This window comes from Puccinia triticina, chromosome 10A (assembly GCF_026914185.1).
Source record: "Puccinia triticina chromosome 10A, complete sequence".
In the NCBI taxonomy this organism is placed as follows: domain Eukaryota; kingdom Fungi; phylum Basidiomycota; class Pucciniomycetes; order Pucciniales; family Pucciniaceae; genus Puccinia; species Puccinia triticina.
Window position 1 is genome coordinate 4,752,398 of NC_070567.1, and position 20,906 is coordinate 4,773,303.

General features: G+C 46.7%; 4 protein-coding genes across 4 annotated transcripts; 1 reads left to right on the forward strand and 3 right to left on the reverse strand.

The window, feature by feature from the left end:
- Positions 1 to 1,049: 1,049 nt before the first annotated feature.
- On the reverse strand, positions 1,050 to 1,721 carry PtA15_10A461 (uncharacterized protein; the record flags this gene model as incomplete). The annotated part of the gene is made up of 2 exons (XM_053160639.1): positions 1,050 to 1,078; positions 1,397 to 1,721. The coding sequence occupies 2 exons, from the start codon at positions 1,719 to 1,721 to the stop codon at positions 1,050 to 1,052; spliced, it is 354 nt and encodes a 117-aa protein (XP_053024593.1).
- A 2,436-nt stretch (positions 1,722 to 4,157) lies between these two features.
- PtA15_10A462 (uncharacterized protein) lies at positions 4,158 to 4,490 on the forward strand (the record flags this gene model as incomplete). The annotated part of the gene is made up of 1 exon (XM_053160640.1): positions 4,158 to 4,490. The coding sequence occupies one exon, from the start codon at positions 4,158 to 4,160 to the stop codon at positions 4,488 to 4,490; it is 333 nt and encodes a 110-aa protein (XP_053024594.1).
- A 9,329-nt stretch (positions 4,491 to 13,819) lies between these two features.
- Positions 13,820 to 16,473, reverse strand: PtA15_10A463 (uncharacterized protein; the record flags this gene model as incomplete). Its single annotated transcript, XM_053160641.1, has 5 exons — positions 13,820 to 13,848; positions 15,113 to 15,272; positions 15,406 to 15,633; positions 15,742 to 15,909; positions 16,039 to 16,473. The coding sequence occupies 5 exons, from the start codon at positions 16,471 to 16,473 to the stop codon at positions 13,820 to 13,822; spliced, it is 1,020 nt and encodes a 339-aa protein (XP_053024595.1).
- A 3,399-nt stretch (positions 16,474 to 19,872) lies between these two features.
- On the reverse strand, positions 19,873 to 20,181 carry PtA15_10A464 (uncharacterized protein; the record flags this gene model as incomplete). Its single annotated transcript, XM_053160642.1, has 1 exon — positions 19,873 to 20,181. One exon carries the CDS (start codon positions 20,179 to 20,181, stop codon positions 19,873 to 19,875), a length of 309 nt encoding a protein of 102 aa, XP_053024596.1.
- Positions 20,182 to 20,906: the final 725 nt, after the last annotated feature.

Below are 20,906 nucleotides of genomic sequence, written 5' to 3' on the forward strand. Positions count from 1 at the left end.
CCAGCTAAGCAGTTCAAATTTAAGAGTATTAAGGTCAGAGTTTGTGTCCAAAAATATTATTGGGAAAAGCAACTCAACTGATTCCAGTCCCTGGCTTGACCCCAATTTGGATCACATTTCTGACTGAAAGCTCATGACCCTTTTTCCCATCAATGTAGAGAGATGCCAATCTATAGCCAAAGGGATCTGAGTTGGTGAAGACATGGGTGGGTGCTTGTCCTGCTTGTATACCTTGGTGGTTAGCCAGCAGGTTTGCCAACCCCAGGGTGGCATTATCCGGGTTTCCTTTTCCCTACCAGGATAAAAAAGGATCAACCAATGCGGAACAGTTTGGGGTGCAAGATAACCCCAACTTACACACAGGAGAATGCATGGGACCAGAATTGGATGCTTATCAATTCCATGCGCCACAAGCTCGGTGAACAGTCCCTAAACTCAAATCAAAAAATGGTCAGTTTGATGCACTAAGCCATAAATCTTGGTTTGGCATTACTTCTTTCTCAACAATAAGCACATGTTTGACCCCAGGTGTAGGTGTGAGTTGCACTATGGATTTGTAAGTGGGGATTTGACCATGCGTGACCTGGGTCTCAATACTGTCTCTCAAGCTAGTTATCAAACCCAATTTTTTCAGCAGCAAACATCCCCTGGGAAGTGAGATTGAACTTACCATGTGCCGGTCCACACAGCCAACCTCAAAGGTCTCACACAAGTTGTCCACAAGCTGTGATTCAGAAGGATCCAATGGTGTAAGTTGGCTGGGGTGATTTTGAGGGGCTTTTGACTTACTCTTGAACAGGTTTGACCATCAACAAGTAATACTCGGTCTTCATAGGACACATCCCTGCCATGGTGGATTGGTAAATCATGATCAATTCTTGGCAGTGGGGATGGTAAACAATTTTACTGACCTGAAAGCCCCAGTGGATCCCCACATGATGTTGGAATGTCCAATGCCCAGGACTTTCAATAGCTGAGCTGGAGCGTTGGAGGGGCAACAAAACATCATTGTCCAGTATGTTTTGTTTTGGAGGTATGGGTGGTGACTTCTACTCACCTATTGGCAGGGCACCACAGCCTGAAATACTCCCACAAGGAAAAACAAGGTTTTGAAAAGTAAAGGGGTCTGTGAAGGATTTAGTGTTCAGTAACCTGAGGGAGATGGTTCTAGGCAAGTTTTTTTGGGGGGGCTGTAAGTAAACCTCCCAATTTCCTCTGACCAGGTGGACTCATCCGCCAGGTTGACAACCTGGTTTACAAAGTTGATCATGTATGCCCTGATTTCTTGCAAAGCCCTTTGGGAACTGGATTTGTAATGGGGCGTAGGCTATTCAGTTGCCAAGGCCAGTTGAGTACACAGCAAAAGGGCATGCTTACCCAGTGGTGATGGCCCTACCGCAGCGGTTTGTGACTAGGTTTGTGACAACCGGACCACGGTGGTCCTGAGGGTGTATTGGTTGCATCTGTCTTTCCGCCTCCAACTCGGCAGTCCCAACTTCACCTTCAGACTGGCCATCTTGTTCCAAAGTTGGATTGGAGAGGGACCCCTCGGCGGCCAAGGATTGATCTTCAAGCACTGGGCCGGACCATGGATCAATGCAATTGGACCACTGTTTACCTCTCACATGGTCGTTGGCCAACAAATCAACAAAAACGTCTTTGGCATCCAAGATTTGTTCTCCTTCTGCGTCCCTGTTGGTGGTTGGGCAGCCTACCTGCATGGTGGGTGGGAGGTTGGTGGTGAGGTTGGCTGTGGGTTCAGCAGTGGGGTCAACGGTGAGGCAAGTTCAAGGTCAGGTCCAGGTTGGCGGTGAGGGGTTGGCGGTGAGGTTGGCAGTAGGGTTGGCAGTGAGGTGAGGTGAAGTCGGTGGTGAGGTCGGCGGTGGCACCAGGGATGCTTGGGGGGCACTCCCCAGGGAGTGCCTTACCTTGAATTTTCTTCATAAATCAGCACAATGTCTACTACATCATATGTGTAATCAAACATGAAATGATATACAAGTATATATGAAGTATCCATAACTCAGCTGGAACTCTTCTGTAAATCAGTAGTAACTATACTGGAACACAGAACACCAAGTGTCTTTAACCAAAGTTTAACTAAAGTGTAAAGTACCACTCACACATTGTTTGTACCCAAGGGTGAAGTCAATCTGAAGAGTGTTGGAACCATTTCGTCATACTGTACCCATTGCTGTGGCCTCAACAGAATGTGATTGGTTTGTGATTTTTCACCCTATTGTGCGCGTGTACGATAGGGTGACAAATCATATTCCATCAGGGAAGTTATACTAATTTTTCTTAAATTTTACCCTCATTTACTCGGCAGAAGTCCCCCTCTGGCCGCAAAAGTGCCTGATTTGTCACCCTATTGTACGCGCGTACAATACGGTGACAAATCACATACTTTTCAGACCAAAGGTGAATTTTTGCCAATTAAATGAGGGTGACAAGGTTTGGAAAAAATTCAGCTGGAAATATCCCTCTGGTCTGGAAAGTGTGTGACTTATGTGTGATTTGTCACTCTATTGTACTAGGGTGACAAATCACACAATTTTCAGACCAGAGGGACATGTCCAGCTGAATTGCTTCCAAACCATTTCACCCTGATTTACTGGGCAAAAATTTCCCTCTGGTCTGAAAAGTTTGTGATTTGTCACCCTATTTTACGCGCGTACAATAGGGTAACAAATCACAAACTTTTCAGACCGGAGGGGGACTTCTGCCAAGTAAATGAGGGTAAAATTTAAGAAAAATTAGTGTAACTGACCTGATGGAACATTATTTGTCACCCTATTGTACGCGCGTACAATAGGGTGACAAATCACACTCCAATCACACATTTTTTGGAACAGAGGGGCAGTTGCTGAGTGATTTATGAACTGTGTCACCCTTGTGTACCCAGACAAAATACAGTTCTACTGATCTTGTGCAAATACTGAAATGTTTTGCACTTCTGATATTTTCTTTATCCAAATCTAGGCAGTTGCGTTTCAGGTGTGATATATATTTGATGAAGGCAGTTCACCCCAATGTAAAAGAAATTGGACAAGCAAGAGCTACTTGATTTTAAAATGTAGAACTTCAGTTAGGATTGACATGAACTTGACTTCAAGATGAATTCAACAGAATTGAATGATAGTTCATGTCCAACAGCTACATATCACTCCAAACTAGATTGGTCTATAGTTCTTGCTCAGTAATTGAACAATTCACCATCACATTGTAAGGACTTCTGCCCCAGTTCAGTCATAAACTAACCCCAAATTCAGCTGTGGCACTCCCTGGGGAGTGCCCCCAAAGCTTCCCTGGTGTGGGGGGAGGTCAAGGTCGAGTCAAGGTTGGTGGTGAGGTCGGCAGTGAGGCAAGGTCAAGGTCAGGTCCAGGTTGGCGGTGAGGTCGGCAGTGAGGGGAGGACGGCAGTGGGGGGAGGTCAAGGTCAGGTGGGGTTTGCGGTTCTGGGTAAGTTTTGTTATATTTGGAAGTTGTTTGAGGTGATGGGAATCAATGTTTGGGTGGTGGCAAAGGCGGTTAATAACCTTCCACTGTCCTGGTCCCGCAATCAAGCAGTTGACCAACTCTGGAAATAGTCTGAGAGTGCCAGAACCCGTCCTGGTTTGGCAACCAAGCAGTTGGCCAACTCTGGAAATAGTCTCAGAGCGCCAGAACCCGTCCCAGTTCCACAACCAAGCAATTGAACAACTCCGGAAATAGTCTCAGAGCGCTGCTTTTGGTTGCAAAGAAGCACCATGCCCATGGACAACCAATTCATCTTCAAAAAGCCTCATGTGAAGTTGAAGGTCACTTCATGTGTGATGATCATGGGGTTTCTTAGACATACCAACAAAGACCACCTACAAGCATTCATTGAACAACATGGGTTCTCCCCAGCCACCGTATTGATTGTCCGCAATAACGGAGAGAGCAAAAGGCATGGGTATGTGAGTTTTGACAGCATTGAAGATGCCAAAAGGATTGTGGAACCAGCTATGTTTCATACTTGGCGAGGCTCAGGATTAGAATGTCAGGACAAATTGATGGTCAAAGTGGATTACTCTTGAGAAACCCAAGTCCTCTGCCCAAAGACCTCTTCTGATCAAGACAGCAAGCCGCCACCCATTTCAGATTCCCAGGAGTCCCACCTCTCCCATCCGGACATGGGCCTGAACCCAAGCTCCATCATCCTACTCCAAGACCTCCACCCTGACACCACCGCGCAAAAAATCACCAATTTTTTTCAAGCTCTAGATGAACCCACCCACACCATCACCACCAAGCCCATTCAAAAGATTGTATTCATAAGGGACTGTGGTACAAAGGCCAGTCGGGGGCTGGCATTTGTCCAATTCAAGGACAATGCTGATGCACTCAACAAAACCAAAGTGATCAACGTCACTGAATGGGAGAATGTGGAGGTGTGGAAGACAATTGATGGGATCCCATTTGCAAACGGCTTAGCATTGAAACCATGTAGATCAACCCGGAGGTAGTTGCAACCAAGGCCCCCAAAGTTGCCCAACCCAACAAGTTTAATGGCAAACGCGGAGCGGCGGCGGAGATGTTTGCCCACCAGGGCAGCATCTATATGACCTTGAACAAGGCCTTGTTCCCGACTGACGCGGCACAAGTCCTATTTGTGTCCTTGTACATGACTGGAACCTCAGGCGTATGTGTGAGCCGCGGCTCCCCCGAACTCATAGCGAGTATCACAGGAGTATCACGGACCGACACCAATTGCCCTACTTAGTCCCTCCAACCCCGCTCCCTCCTAGCTTGGCAGGGAAGTACTGAGACTTCCCCCGAGCTAGGTGAGCAGCCTTCCCCTTTCCCTTCTCCTCCTTTTCTCCTAGGTTGTATGTAGAGGGAAGTACTGAAAACAGTGGGCTGCTACGCTAAACTACGCTATTTTAGCCCTAACGTTTAGCGTAGTGGCAAAAAGCGCTGGCCTTTTTTGAATAGCGTTAGCGCGCTGTTAGCGCCGCTACGCTGCGCCAAGTCGCAGCGGCGCTAACAGCACGCCAATTTTTGTTTAGCGTTAGCGCTAAACTACACCCGCTACGTTGCGCTAAGGCGCTTTTAGCGGAAAAAACGGCCTTTTTTGCCTCAAAAAGCGCTGTAGCGCAGCGTAGCGAACGCTCTTTTGCGCCCTGCGTGCTTAGCGTTAGCGCCATTGCGCAAATCTGCGCTAACGCTACGCTAAAAGCTAAAATATCTTTGCACCCTGCGCGCGTAACGTTAGCGCAGATGCGCGCGATTGCGCTAACACTACGCTAAGAAATAGCGCATTTGCGCTGCGCTACGCTACGCTAACAGAGATGTTAGCGTAGCTGGCCCACTGTTGGTACTGAGACTTCCCCCGAGCTAGCTCTTCCCCTGCAATAACAGTCAGTGGTTCTAGAAAGCTGCCCCTCTCCCCTCATGCCCTCATCCTCACCCCTCAACCTCATCTAGTGAAGCGCTCCACAGCGAGCGCTTACAGTATGGGCCACCCCGTACCTCAACCAGGCGGCAGCGGACCCGCCCAGTTCACAGTGTGAGGATGAAAGCTGGTTGGCTGGTGAAGAATGTCCGCTAACCGCCTCCTTCAAGAATATTGATGTCCGGGCTGTGTGATTGTCGGTAACTTGGCTCTGCACTGCCACTTTCCACTAGCCTTCAGCGCTCCTCTACTGAGCCTGATCTATAGCGTAATAATCCGCAAGTGACTAAAGCTCTGCGCGTTGCAAGCACAATAATCCGCAAGTAAATCTCGAATAAGGATAAGAACACAGATATTTTCTCAATAACTCTTGTACGTCCATAGTTGTAAGTACAATGATGATCAGTGTAATCCGTAATATGATAGGATAAAGATCATAGGATTATGAAAAAGAGAGCCCAAAAACCCTTTTTGTCCTCCCCTCTGCACACATCGCCGTTCCCACCCGATCCCGCACTAGTCCGCCTACTCCACCTGCTATCCCGCTTGTCACTTTCCCAGACTCCGCTCCTCTCCGACGCTTGCCCTCCCACCGTCCTCTGTCTAGCCCCCGTCAGTCGTTCTCTTGCCACCGCCTTCACCCCGGTTCCACCCGCTTGAGCTGTCATGGCTCACCCGCTGACGCGCCGCTGCTACCAGTCCACGTGTGTAGTCCCGCCGCAGTCCAGCCCTGTCTTTTTCCGCTTCGATCCGAAATCCGCAATCCGCAATCCGTGCATTCCAATCCACGCGTGACTTTCCGTAAGCTTTCCTAGCGTGCTTTCCTGACCTCATCCTCAGTGCTTATGTCACCGGAATGCACCATGCCTGAGCGGCTTTGTGCATTTTCCGCCCGCGCTATCCCCGCGTGGACATTCTACCGCGCTCGCCTATATAAATCACCACAACGGTGGACTTCAGGGGCATGTATTTCAACCCGGAAAAGAAGGCAAAGGCGGAACAAGCCCTCTGAGCGCTGAAGCAGACTGGGTCTGTGGTGGACTACACCCACTCCTTTGTCCAGCACGCTTCCGCAGCGGGATTGGAAATCTCCACCCTGATCAGCCAGTACCGCCAGGGCCTGAAGCAAGAAAACCAGATGGGGCTCATTGTTTCTGGCGCCGCATTTGCTACTATTAACAAGGTTGCTAGCTTGGCACGGCAATGAGCGGAGCGGAGACCGGAACAGCGCCAACCAACCAGAAGATCAACCCCAATTCCATGGACCTATTGGGGTTAAACGGCCAACTCTCCGACTCTGAGAAGGTCCCTGTTTGCAATGCGCAGTACAGGGCCATATTTCCCGCGACTTTCTGAACAAGAAGGGAAAGGGCCACGGGAACGCCAGGATTGCGGCAATGGAGGGTCAGATCCGCCAACTAGTGGAAGGGATGGCGGCAATGGGCGGAGGCGGACCAGGGGATAAAGGCAGAAAAGGAAGGGCCAACTCATCAAAAAATGGAGGCGCTCAGGAATGAAGGTTGTGCATTTCCTGAGCACGGCAGAGTTGTCTTGTAGTATTGGTGCTAGTCAAACATTAAACAGAAATGAAATTGATCCCCAATGTTTGATCTCTTGCACCATCACAACTCCCAGAGCCACACCACAGGCCCCATTACCCCCTGCCTCCTTCCTGATTGATTCTGGAGCTACTCACAATGTTTTGAGTGACTCCTAAACCGCCGCAGCGGGATTACTCCACAACGCCACCGCCTCAAAGCGGACCATCTCGGGCTTTGATGGATCCACATCCCGAGTGGCGTATGAGATTGACCTGACCCTGAATGAAGAACCCTGCCCAACAAAATTCATCATTACCCAACTGAAAGACAAGTACAACGGCATCCTTGGGATGCCATGGATCCGCAAACACAGACACCAAATTGACTGGAGCACCCGCACCCTCCGCACCAGCCAATCCAACATTGCAACTGCCTCCGCAGTTTTGTCCACTCCGAAAACATCCTCAACAGAGGGCCAAGGGCCCATGATGGGGAAAGCTAGGATTTGTGACAAGGGGGTGTGTGTTTTACCGCCCCCGCAATGTGAGTTTGATAGACTACTCTCATCCATACTCCCTGAAACGGCTGGCAAGCTTTTTTTCCCCGTAGATAGCACTCCGCACTCCAACTGGAATCCCGCCCCTCCGCAAGGCCACGAGGTCAACACCATGCTCTAACAATAAGAGGAAGAGCGCGAGCACTAATCCCCTGACCCGTCAACCCCGTACAAGCGCCACCGCACCCAGGCCACCATTGTTGGCGTATCGCCCACTTTACTGATCCTTGACAAGCCGCGGATGCCGCGACATCCAGGAGAGGAGCAGTGCTTGCCAACAACCACTACGGGAGACTGCGCTGGGCGGATATTCGACGGCATTGAGCACCAACATCATCATCATCATCCCCGGGCCGTCCCTGGCAACCGTTAGGGCTTGGTCAATGTCCCGTTGACATGACAGGGGGAGCCGCGGACACTGAAAAGGATTATCAGGCTTGGGAAGATCCTGGGCTACTGAGCAAATTTAGCTACCACGGTTGGCAGGGATCAAGCTGAGGCAGACCAGCAGACCAAGATCCAAGGAGCTGGATGGAGCGCTCTTTGTTGGCTGGAGAGGACCAACCGCATCACGGACTAACAAACACCTGTTCCAACCCAAGAACTTGACCCAGAGGTAAAACTCCTGTCCCTGGGGGGGCTCCAGCCTGAAGAATGCACTAGAACTTGTTGAGTCTTTGGAGTTGGACAAGCCTGGTAGCCACAGTTAAGTTCAGAAGCTTCTGCAAGCAACAAACAGGGATCCTGAAAATGAGGTCTGAAATTATTCTTGCATTGTGTCAAGTAATGAACGGGAGGAAGTCTTTGTCTTCCCCTTCAGTTTTCTTCCTTGTCTCAATAATATCATCTGATTCAGGAACCCACTCAAATTTTTATATAAATTTCAACATGAGTCCCCTGCTGACCTATTTTCAATTAATGAGAAGAATATTTCAACAATATGGATTTTCAACTTCTGATATCTTTTCAAGAAATCAAGTTCATTCCTTGAAATGGGGGTACATTTGAATTTAAATGAAAATATGAAAGATTTGGTATTTTCTGCAGACCTGTTTGCAGTTGCAGGGATTGAAGTTGGTGTTGGTATACCTATGGGGAAAACGCAAATGAACCAGTTCTGTTTATGTCTTGTGATAGTGATGGTCAATCTTGACTTAAATCAAAGCTCTGCAATTGACAGGTGCTATCATAAAAGGGTTGGGCTTTAGGCACGCCAAAAAAATGCCGGATACATGCCAAAAAAGGTGTGAACTCCGGACTACTCCAAGATTTTTGGAGTGGAGGACTGTTCACTCCAAAACCAGCCCCCATTTGGAGTGCCCAACCCGGCACTCCAGGCTGGTATGGAGTGAACACCCTGCAACGCCAAAACCAGCTCACCTATATTTATATCGGTGCCAAACGGGGCCTTAATTTTCTGTATTGTAACTTATTTTTCAATACTTTACAATACTTTATGGTTACGGTTAACTGTAACGGCCCACCGTTGCCCCTCTCAATGACCGGCATAGACCGGTCATCAAGAGACACACTCCTCTCAATGACCGGCATAGACTGGTCATTGAGAGGATCCATCCCTCTTGATGACCAGTACAAACCGGTCATCAATAGGACACACTCCTCTTGATGACCGGCATAGACCGGTCATTGAGAGGATATATCCCTCTTGATGACTGGTCTGTACCGGTCATTGAGAGGGATCTGTCCTTTTGATGAGCGGGATAGACCGGTCATCAAGAGGATACATCCCTCTTGATGACGGTTAAGTCCCGGTCATTGAGAGGGGCCTGTCCTCTTAATGACCGGCCTATCGTGGTCATCAAGAGGGATCTGTCCTCTCAATGACCTCGATGACCGGTCAGTCCCGGTCATCGAGAGGGGCGTGTCCTCTTGATGACTGGCCTATACCAGTCATCAAGAGGGATCTGTCCTCTCAATGACCAGGATCCTCTCGATGACCGGTCTATGCCGGTCATCAAGAGGAGTGTGTCTCTTGATGACCGGTCTATGCTGGTCATTGAGAGGAGTGTTTCTCTCAATGACCAGTCTATGCCAGTCATTGAGAGGGGTGTGTCCGCTCAATGGCTGGCCTGTGCCGGTCATTGAGTGTACTGCCCTCGATGGCCGGCCTGTGCCGGTCATTGAGTGTACTGCCCTAGATGGCCGGCCTGTGCTGGTCATTGAGTGTACTGCCCTCGATGGCCGGCCTGTGCCCGTCATTGAGTGTACATACTGCCCTCGATGGCCGTCGCAGACCGGCCATCAAGGGGGGGCTGGTTTTGGCGTTGCAGGGTGTTCACTCCATACCAGCCTGGAGTGCTGGGTTGGGCACTCCAAATGGGGGCTGGTTTTGGAGTGAACAATCCTCCACTCCAAAAATCTTGGAGTGGTCCGGAGTTCACACCTTTTTTGGTGTGCATGCGGCATTTTTTTGGTGTGCCTAAAGCCTGACCCATCAGAAAAACTGCAATGGGTTGCTCTCACCCAACTTGCAAAAGTATTATCCTTCAGAAATTGGGTACTCAGGTGTTGCCAATGAGATTTGTGGTAAGGGAATTAGTGCTTGAGAATGGGGAGGGGGTTACCTTGGGGTTTGAGATAAGGAGGGGTGGGGCTTAAAAGAGGGTGACATGCTGGTGCCCTGCAGCGGCGCAGCCGCCTTGGCCTCTATTTATCTTTGAAAGACATGCGATTTGATGATAATTATACAGGTGGTATTTTCACTACATTGGTGCCTTTGATAACACAGGAATCCAAGAAGCAGTGAAATTTTTTGATGTATTGTGTTATGAACCTTCATTGACTGACACTAATTTTGCCTCCTATCTGTTGGCTGGTTCTGTGTTTCTTAAATCTTTATCCTTCAGCAAGATCCTTCCAACCAACATGGAGCAAAAGCCAGACAAGAAATCAAATCAAAAATAATTATGTTAAATTATAAAATTGTCTATACCCTCCTAGATGGCTCCGGAAAATGGCTCAGGGTCTTCTGGAGCTGATATGAGCTTCTCCTAAGAAACTTTCAAATCATCCATAACTTTGTTCTATGGCATAGATAACACAACTGTAGAACCAAATACTTTTTTGACTTGAAATCATAGTTCACCTTTCAACTGTATTACAACTAGGAATTGACTTGGTGAGTTATACTATTTATGTAGACAAAATTTTTTGCTGGGGAATGAAGAATGAGTTTTTTTCAAGATTAATACATTTTCAAGATTGATGCATTGAAATAAAAATTTGAGCACCTTGAAGATTTAAATTTGAAATGAAGGCAAGGAAAAATGCAACTTGGAACTTGTGATATTTTTAATTGGATATGGGGAGTCAGAAGCAATTTTGGCAAAGCCCCAGATGTTTTGTGAGTAGCCAGAGTTTTTCTAAGTATATTAGGTGTGAATCTTCAGGATGGGCTTTGGAAACCACAGGTGGGTAGAAACCAAAAAATAATTGCTTTGAGGTTTTAGGGTGTGCTTTGGACACTTTGTAGAGGTTATAGTGCTTCCTTGTGTGATACTGATCAAGTACCATTTTGATATTGTTTTGTATTGTATGGTGCTAATATGTATTGCCTTGATACACAGGGAATGAGGAGGCATTCAACACAGGGGTGGAGAAAAAAAGCCATGGATTTGCAGAGGCAAACCTGCCTTGGCCTCTAGTCAAACAATATTCAAGGAAATCTTTCCCTGTTTATTGGCACTGCCAGCGTAATTGGCTGGGTTGAGGTTATCCCAGTTAAACTGGAACGCACTCAACCAATTTAAACTTGGGCAATCTCAACTGATGAAATATAAATCCAAGGTACCCCCCTTGGTTTTATATTAAATTGGTTGAGATCAATCAAGTTTAAATTGGTTGAGTGCATCCCAGTTAAACTGGGATGACTTCAACCCAACCAAATATGCTGGCAGTGTGGTTGCACCATGAAAGTTGAAACAAACAAGGGGAATATGTAGCAGGTGAAATTACTCTAGCTCCAGCCATTAATTCAACCATAAAATTAGTGGAAAGGCAAATAAATTCTTCATGAGGACAAATAAGCCACTGTTATCAAACTTTAAGAAAATTATTTTTTTCCATCAACAGGGATGATTTAAAAACTTTGTGGTACATCAGGGCAGTCAGGAATTTTAAATTGACCAAGCAGCGGCCAAAGGGTTCCCAAAAATTCCCCATCCTCTCTTACCTTTGTGTTCATTCCACCAAATTTCTTGTAATCTTAATTCAGCAGTGTTCTGATACCACACAGTAAAACACTTATCACTGTAACATTTCCCTATGATTTTCTCCCATCATATTTCCTCAAATTATGTATCTACATGTTGAGGCAATGTAGTCTTTATGTGCAATGGGCAAATCAGGCCCAAAAAAGCCAAGCCTGACAAATGACTTGGAAATAAGAGAGAAATAACCCATTGTCCCTAGCTGTTAAAAAAAACTACATTATGTTGGAAGAAAATTGGTCATGGGCAATCCAAGGCAATTGGTGATTTCATTTACTCTGGTCCCAGGGTCCTTGAGTAAGAGGGTTTAAGGTAATTACTCCTGGCTTGTTCAAAATATCTTTCCACTTGATCATTCAATCTGTAAGGGATATTTTTTCCCTTTGAGGTTTTGGCACACTGGTGGATGATTTGGGTAAAACTGAATTCCCTCTTTTCCACCCTCTCAGAGGGGGGATTTCACCAATGGTGAAACAATCCAATACACATTTTGGTTTCAGATTGGTATTCAATTGGTTTGGGCTCCAACATCTTGTATTGGTATTGGGTTCTGTCACCAATATGATTCAATACATGTGGATTGGGTTGCCAATATGATCACCTGCCTCATATTGGATCATTGTATTGCTTTTAATGTTGATGTCACCCTCCAGGTTTCAAAACTTTCTGAAGAAATACACACAATGTTTAAGTTGCCCCCGGTGTAACAATTTTCCAGTCCTGCAGGGGTTGTCACAAGCCTCACAGGCTCATGGCCATGATGTCCCCTTGTAATTCCACCTGATTGGGTGAGGTGTGTTACAGGGAGGAATTGTAGCCCAGTATGCCATATTGCACAATCTGGCATTAACTAATTGCAATCAACTCTACATCATTCCTTAGTTTCATCTATCAAATAAGACAAAGTGAAAATGAGCTCTTATCTTCATATATCTGCATAATCAAATGAAAAAGAAATGAAATACAGAATCCACAAGCTGCTTTCTGCCTTCTCACTCTGCTTGACCTGCAGTGCAATGGAAGAAAACAATTCTTCTCATTCTATTCTGAAATCTTTTTTGAGGTCTACAAAAAATCAGATCTCAAGGAGTGAAAGTTGTTTGGAATTGGATAGCCAAATGACTCTTCTACCCCACAAGCATGTTGGTGTAGCAGATATTCCAGAGAAGGTTGGGAAGACGGAGTTGGAATCAGCTAATTTTAAACCATTTGAAAGGGGCTTGAAGTATCAAAGAACATTGGATATAACTGGGGATGATTATAAACCATTGGACTGGGGCTTGAAGCTTCAAAGAACATTGGCTGTGACTGGGGACGATTATAAAACATTGGACCGGGGCTTGAAGCGCCAAAGAACACTAACTGTAACTGGGGACACAATTTTTCCTGATCATGATCTGAAGGAAAGACCACGCCATTGCCAGGATCATGATCCAAATGAAATACCCCGCCAAGGAATGAAACTGATGGGTGTCTTCATGCACACTGGAGTAAAACCTAGTCATTTTTTGCAGGAGAATGAAGTTGGAATTAACACAAAATCCCTCAGATCATGCAACCTCTCCAAAGATGTGGCTGACACCAGCACTAAAGTTCCAACAGGTGATAAAATGAACATATCAAACAATAGCCATGCAGTTTCCTCAAGTATTTACAGAAAACCTGAAGATATCTCCATTGATCCCAACACTAGAAAAATTTCAGTAAAACTTGAGAATATTGGAAAGAAACAGTCAGAAGGATGCAAATTCAAGGAGAACCCTGCATGGAAGAGGTTGGAATTTAATGTGAGAGTTTTTATGTCAAAAACATACAAAAATGCTCCCCAAAAATTGGGAAGACTCTTGCGCCTGATGTCAGAGGAACTCAGAGTGACAGAGCTCCGGATGACAGAAATCCAATATGCCAAATTTCATAAAGGGGCAATTGGAAGTGCAGAGCAATGTTCCAAAGGTGAAAACATCACTTTTGCTGAGAGGAGACATAGGAGCAAAATTGTAAGAGAAGGTGGTCTATACCAAGCCAAGGAAAAATTATATGAAAAGAGAGCTGTTTGGTACCAGCACTGGTGGGATCAAACAACTAGGAGCAGTAAGGTGGAAGCTTTGATTGAAGACAGAACAGATTTGCAATCAAAAAGGAGAGGGGAAATGATTTTGACATATTTATTTTATGTTGAGATGTTCAGCACAATTGTTGTAAGCCCCTGCGAGCAGGAAAATGATGTGCTTTATCAAATAGGGAAAGCAATAGAAATTGTGGAAGAAATATTTTCTCTGAATGTTGTGTTAACTGAACCAAAGCATCAAAGAATGATCAAGGAAGTAAGGTCCCAAGCTGAATATCAGACACGCTCAAGTGCTGGTCAGAGTCTCCACACAGGTGTTTGGGTTTTGTTGAAGCATTGGATGGATAGACACAGGAAGACATTCTTGAACCAATTAATGAAGTACAGAAAGAAAAATGATTATCTGTTCAACACCAAGCATTTTTTCAATACTATTTTCCGCTTCTCCATTGAAAATCTCTCAAGAAATCTTGTAGAAATGAAGAGTGAATAAAGCAATAAAAAAGTATTCAGGAACACCCTTTCCTCATCTTGAACAGTTGCACCAAAAAAAACCATGGGAGGAGAAGGGTACAGGTGCTGTCAAGCTGCATCCATCATTCCAACCACATACTGAAGTGAAATGTGCTTGGGGTTGGAGTACCCAACCATTCACTCCAATGGTTCTTCAAGGCAACCACCTCAAACTCCAAACACCTCTGTTCCATAACATCTTTGGAGCATACACAGTCTAAACTTGGAAAGCATTTAGCCTGTCCCCATAAGTCTTTTTTTATCTACAGTTTCACAATGTGCATTTTTGTTTGTGCAATAAATTCTCTTCACCTCCAGTCAGATGTTGGCACTGATATATTGACACATGAGGGGGGGGGGGGGCTTCTGGTTCTGGTTAAACTTTTGGGCCATCTGCAAGCTATTTATGACCCACATCACACAAAACTCTCAAGGTGTGCTAGGGTTGATCAGCTCCCACTACATCAGGACAGGCCAAACAACACACACAAAATGTTGCCCACCAGCGCCTCATCAATGGCTCGAAAGTTGCACCGTGAACCCCTTCAAGATATTATGTGTTGTTATTGTACAGGGTCGAAAAGATCCATTCAAGTAAGAGCAAAGAAAAGGATATAGAAGTAAGAAAGACATCGAATTAGAGAGAGAGAAACCTAGCGCTGCACGACGAGAGCATCATAGGATGGGTCTCAAAGCTTTCGAAAAGTCCGCAGGGAAGGGAGGAGAGATGGAATCAGGAAGATGAGTAATTGAGTACATGTCAGGCAAAAGGGAGAGAGAGCATACAGTTGTAGTGTTCCCCGAGCCCATACGATTTACGGTGGTATGAGATCGTGAGGGCCTTGTTATCCCGGAGTTCGAGGAACTCGTCTGAGACTTTGATGGGAGGATGGAACGCTTGGACGACATGGATAGCCACTTTCAGCGCCTTCGAGAGCGCGAGAATCTGTTCCGAAAAAATACGCATTGGCCGTGTTAGCGAGCGAGAGGGAGGGAGAGAGGGAGAGAGAGAGAGAGAGAGATGTGAGAGGATTGAGACAGACTTCAGGCTGGCCGCCCCAACAGGCCGAGCCTGCGACCCGGTCGCAATGCTCCTGGTACTCCTTCAGACTCATCAGTCCCGCCGACAGCCCCTCGTCCTGGCCCGGCAAGTAATGAATGAACTCGTCCACATGTCCCCGCATATACTCCGCCGCGATCTTCCGACACTGGTCGTACGTGTAGCGCTCCTCGATCTTCCCCCGGCCCTCTAGGATATTCATTTGGTCGGCGATCGCCGAGAACAAACAATGGCCATCCGGGACGATCTTTGTCGCCCATGTGCGCATATATCCACAGACCAATAATCAGCACATCATATCTACTTTTCTTTTCTCTCTCTCTCTCTAGGGAGAAAGAGTCGATGGTAAACTGACCTCGAAGATCTGCAGTTTCAGAGCACTGCAAGTCCGGAGTAGGTCCTCGTTTTCGAGCTTCCGTGGGTCGATTTTGGGCGAGAGCTGGGACTCGAGTTGGGCGTCGAGCTGGGCCTGGAGCTGGGCGGCGTTCCGTTTGGCGATCTTGAGCTTGGTCCTGTTAGGTTTCTTGCGCAGGGAGGCTGTCATTGAGAGTTTGGATGGCGAGGAGGGCGCGGTGGATGTGTTGTTAGGAGTAGAGACGGAGGGCGAGGCGGCGGCGGAGGAGGAGGCGGAGGAGATCATCGAAGAGCCGACGGCATGGGCCACCTCCTTGATGTCTTCGCCCAGATCATGCAGTTTTCGCGAGATCGTGTTGCTCCTGGTGGGGTTTCCTCCATTACTACTCGGTTGATCGGTCTGGGTTTTCAAGGGCGATGGAGGGGGCGAGAGGGTGGTCTGGTTCAAGAGCTGTTCCAGAAGCTGCTCGTTATCGATCGCCTGGCCTTCTGCTCCTCCTGCTTCCTCTTCGTCGACCCTGGTGATCGTTCCCTGCTGGCGTTGCTGGTTCTTCTTGCCCAACTTCTTGCCCGTCGAGTTGGAAGCCGATAGTTTCTTCTTCGGCGGCAGACGCGGCCGAGACAAGATGTCCGCCGCCGTCTTGGCCGCGGTCCTCTTCTGAGCCTGGTCGATGGCTTTCTCCTGATGGGTCTGGTCGTCCACGGCTCCGTTCGGGTCTCCCTTGGTGGTCATGTTGGTGGTTCGGCGCGAGGCTAGTCCGGAGTGGGTGGCCCAAGTTGGGGGTTTCTTTTGTATTTCCCAAACATCTCCCTTCGGCTGGCTGTGCTCCCCCAAACACCCATCCATCCATTTATAAACATATCACACTGGATGGCTGAAACGGAGATCCCTGCCGAGAACACACTTTGGAGCACATACTTTTTATCTGTATTTAAATATGTAGTTTCAACGACCAACAAAACATCACACAGGAACATAATCACATTCCCAAGGAAAGACACGCCCACAGGAGATATGTGTCCACACAACACTTCTGGTATTCAAAATTGCATAAGATTTTTTTACATAAAATCATAAACTGCAATTTTGGCTGGGAGATGTCACTTTAAGTTTTATGCACGCTGACATCTCCCAGCCAAAATTGGTTTTATGATTTAGGGTGTTCAAAGCTGACTTGCATAAAATCATAACACCATGAAATCATAAAATTCTGAGGTGAAAAAAATATGTATTGTGTTTTCAATAATTGGATGACTTCCCGTCGAGATCTGGGAGTCTCCCAGAAACAATCTAGAGCCCAAAAAGCTAGATTTCCCTGCAAAAATCTAGACTTTTTGGGTCTAAAGCGGCATCTGGGAGGGTGCCAGATCCCACAGGAAGTCACCCATTCTTGGACTTTCCAAGAATTTTTGGATAGTAAAGTTATGGACTTTGGGGCACAGCACCCATTTAATCTTTGGGTTTCTGCCATACACAGCACCAGGGGTATCAGTCTCAGCTGTGATTGGATGACTGGCTGAAGGGAGCTGTGCGGTCAGGAGCCGGCACCCATCATCCACCCCACCCATATCGATTGACAACGCCTCCGCCAATCAATAGCAACGACCACCACCGACCAGCACCCTTAAATTTATGGCCTATCACACGTACGCCCCGGAAATCAAGGTCGCCGTGGTCCGCATGGCGCAACAAGGGCTGTCGTTGGCCAAAATCCGGCACTTACTGGAGGTTGAGGTATCTCTGCAGTCGTTCCGTAGGTGGCTTCAACTTTTCCACAAAACCCAATGTGTTGTGAAGGATCCGAGCTTGTATGAGCGCCATGGCCAACCAGCAAGCTTGACTCCAGTTGAGTCCAGCTTCATGATCGAACTTGTTCGGTTGGAACCGGGTCTCTTTCTGCACGAAATACAAGAGCGCCTCTATGACTCGTCCGGACTCTTACTCAGCACCAAGGCTGTTCACCATAATCTTGTGGAACGCTTGTCGATAACTTTGAAGAAAGCCAAGACAAAGAACATTCAAAAGTTGCTCACCGCTAAATACTCCTCTATCAAAAAGATGGAGTTCTTCCCAGCGGAATTTCTTGTGTTTACCGGTAAGTTGCCCATATTGCTTTCCACTTATTCACCCAAACTGATAGCATTTCTTCTGATTCCTGAAGACAAGAGCTCCTTTTGCGATAGTGATCTACTTTGATCCTTTGCTTGGTCCTCCATTGGGACGCCTGCGGCGCGGCACATTATCAACCAGAACCCCGAGAGATTGAGTCTACTTCCAGTCATATCCATTGACGGACTCTTGGCCATCACGATGACTTCCAAGACGTACACCGGTTGGAAGTTTGAACACTTCCTTGAGTTTGACTTGGTCAGCTACACACATCTCCCCATTTAGACTCTACAGCTGATACTAACCGTCTACCTATCAGCTTCCCAGGATGAACCGATATCCTGATTCCAACTCGGTGCCCGTTTGCGATAACGCCACAATTCATCGAGGTGATCATGTCCAAGAGCTGTGCGATGAGGTGGGCATACAAATTCTCTACCTTCCGCCCTACTGTCCTGAGCTGAACCCGATCAAACTTGGCTTTGCAGCAATCAAACAAAAATTGCGGTCATCTCAAGAACTGACTTTTTCCCCGGACCCTGAAGGCACAATCTGTTGCATCACTGCCAAGGTTTTGACGGCGGAGATGGCTTTCAATGCTTTCAAGCATTGTGGCTATTGTGTGCCAAACAACTGACCATTAATCCTGAACTTATGATCTCATCAAACGCATCTTCCATCTTAACCCCCAGCATTTTTATCTTCACCAACTTGTATTTCAAATCATGACACATGCAGTCATCTCACAAAAAAAAACCTTCTAGTTTTATCTCAAAACAAGTCGGTACAACATGAGAACTATTGTCTATAGCAGAGTTGTCCGTATTTCTAAATCTGTAGCACCATGTCATCTAACAAAAGCTTGCCAACATTTTCCCCCTACCAAAATCTCAAGTATTTCATGATTTCAGAGTCAAGATTGGATATGGTCCGAGTTCGGGCTCAGAAGCTTATCCAAATCAAATGAGTTCTTTGGCAAGAACGAGAATTACTGGCGAGGTTCGATCTGGATTCCGATGAACTACATGGCCTTGAATAGTAGGTCTTGCAGATTTTGAGGAAGTTCTTGCTCGTCTTTGGGCAGCGGTCAATGTCCAAGTCAAGCACCAGATCTCCCAGACTCATCTACAAAGACATTGTTCAGTTGCTGGACAATGATGATGGTGGTGGTGGATGCTTGTTGGTAGTCTCCCCCTGCGCACTGCTCAACCGAGGCACAAAGAAGAAATTGGGGCAACCTTGCGAGATTCACACCAGCAAAGTTGTCTGGAAAGTTTTTCAAATCAAAGCCCTCGCTATCAGGCAGAAAAAAAATGAAGATGGTTGAATCTGACTGATTGCTATTCTGGGTGTGGGGCTGTGGCCTGGTGTGGGCTAATACAATTCAATGGAAAGCAAACAAGTGATGAAAGAGCTACACAATTTATCTGGTTAAGAATCAAGATGAATGCATCTGAGTAATAATAGCTACAAAACAGACCAACACAAAATGTTGTTGAGAGATTTGGGTTAACATGAGGTTTGAAAATTGTGGTTAGTGTTAATAAGATGTAGTGGAGAGAGTAGGCTAGAAATACAGAAAGAAAAGGTGGCTGTTGCAAAGCCAAATGCTTCTCAAACTTTGATATATTATCTTTTAGCTGCGCGATGATTCCATTGCTTAGGCCCCATTGGCTCATCCGCTCGTCATTAATACTCTTAGACTTGAGATGCTTTGGATGAGTGATGTCGTTTTTATCAAGGATTGCAATCACTTATTCGCGTCTTTCCGGACAAATCTGAACGAAGTCAATATAGTTGATAAGCAACTGGGTATCGGGGGTGACCACTTGAGAATCACCGGAACCTGCAGATGGACTTCGTTCAGGAGGTTTGGAGGTGTGGACAAGCTTCCTTCTTTTTGAAGACAATGTCTCAAACTTCATGTCTCCGGGGGGGAGTAGATTGAGACACCAGCAACCCTGTTGGCCTATCAAGCAAAAGCGGACAGTTTTAGTCTTGGAGATAGCTCCATTGAAAAACCTAACCCACCAACAAAGTGGCCCATTTTTGGACTACCCCTGCGGTCAAGGGGATGAAGCGATTGGGATCCGTTGGATTGATGTACGCTGGAAGCGTTTTGTGATATTTGGCGTTTGGTGGGTGTGCGGCGTAGATATTATTCATGTGTATGTTGATGGGGTTGAAGCGATTGGGTGTGATAATGTCGGCCGGATGATCTGGAGCTGGGTGGCTTGAAGAGGCCTTTTGGGCAGCCTCAACAGTCAATAAGTGGTTCTTAACTTCGATGATTGCTTTGGCGCTCTTGCATTTGGTTTCAGGGTTTAGCATTTGAATGAACAGATTGGCGGAGGTCTGATCCTTCCCAAGTGCAATCAAGGCGTTCATCCAACAACTGAAGGATTGTTTGTCGTCAATCGAGTAGTTCTTCAATTTCCCAAACTCAGGTGCCGTTTTACCGTTGAGGAACTCTGGCCGGTGCTAGGCCGGCAGCAGTTCGGGGAGGGGAAAAAGAAAAGCTGAGATTTATCTACGTATGCCCTCCGGGATGATTGGCCGAAAAAGAGCGCTGAGATTCGTGTAAGCGTGAAGGGGGTTTGATTTTACGACGGCGGGAGATGCGCGTTGGCGGGTTTGTTTTGAGAGAGGCCGGGATACTGCCGGCAGGAGTGAGAGGTGTGATCTAAACCAGGAAGGTGGAGGAGATCAACGTTTTGCGGGGTAAAGAACTTAAAAGCCGTGAGATTCGGGCAAACAAATGCCAAGACGTGAACTTTGAACTTTGATGGATTGACTGAAAACTATATGGTTCAGAGTGGGTCCATGCCGCTCCAAAGCCTGAGTTCAAACTGAACTCAAACCTTGGAGTTGGTGACATGTAGCAGACATCTCATCACAACCTAGCGCGCACGCGCGCGCAACAACAACATAAGACAAAGACAGAAACAAAACAAAACAAAACAGAAACAAAACAAACCAACCCTCCTCATACAAAACCTATCCAACGCGCGCAATGTGAAAGAGGAAATAACAAAACATGATGAAAGATAAACTTA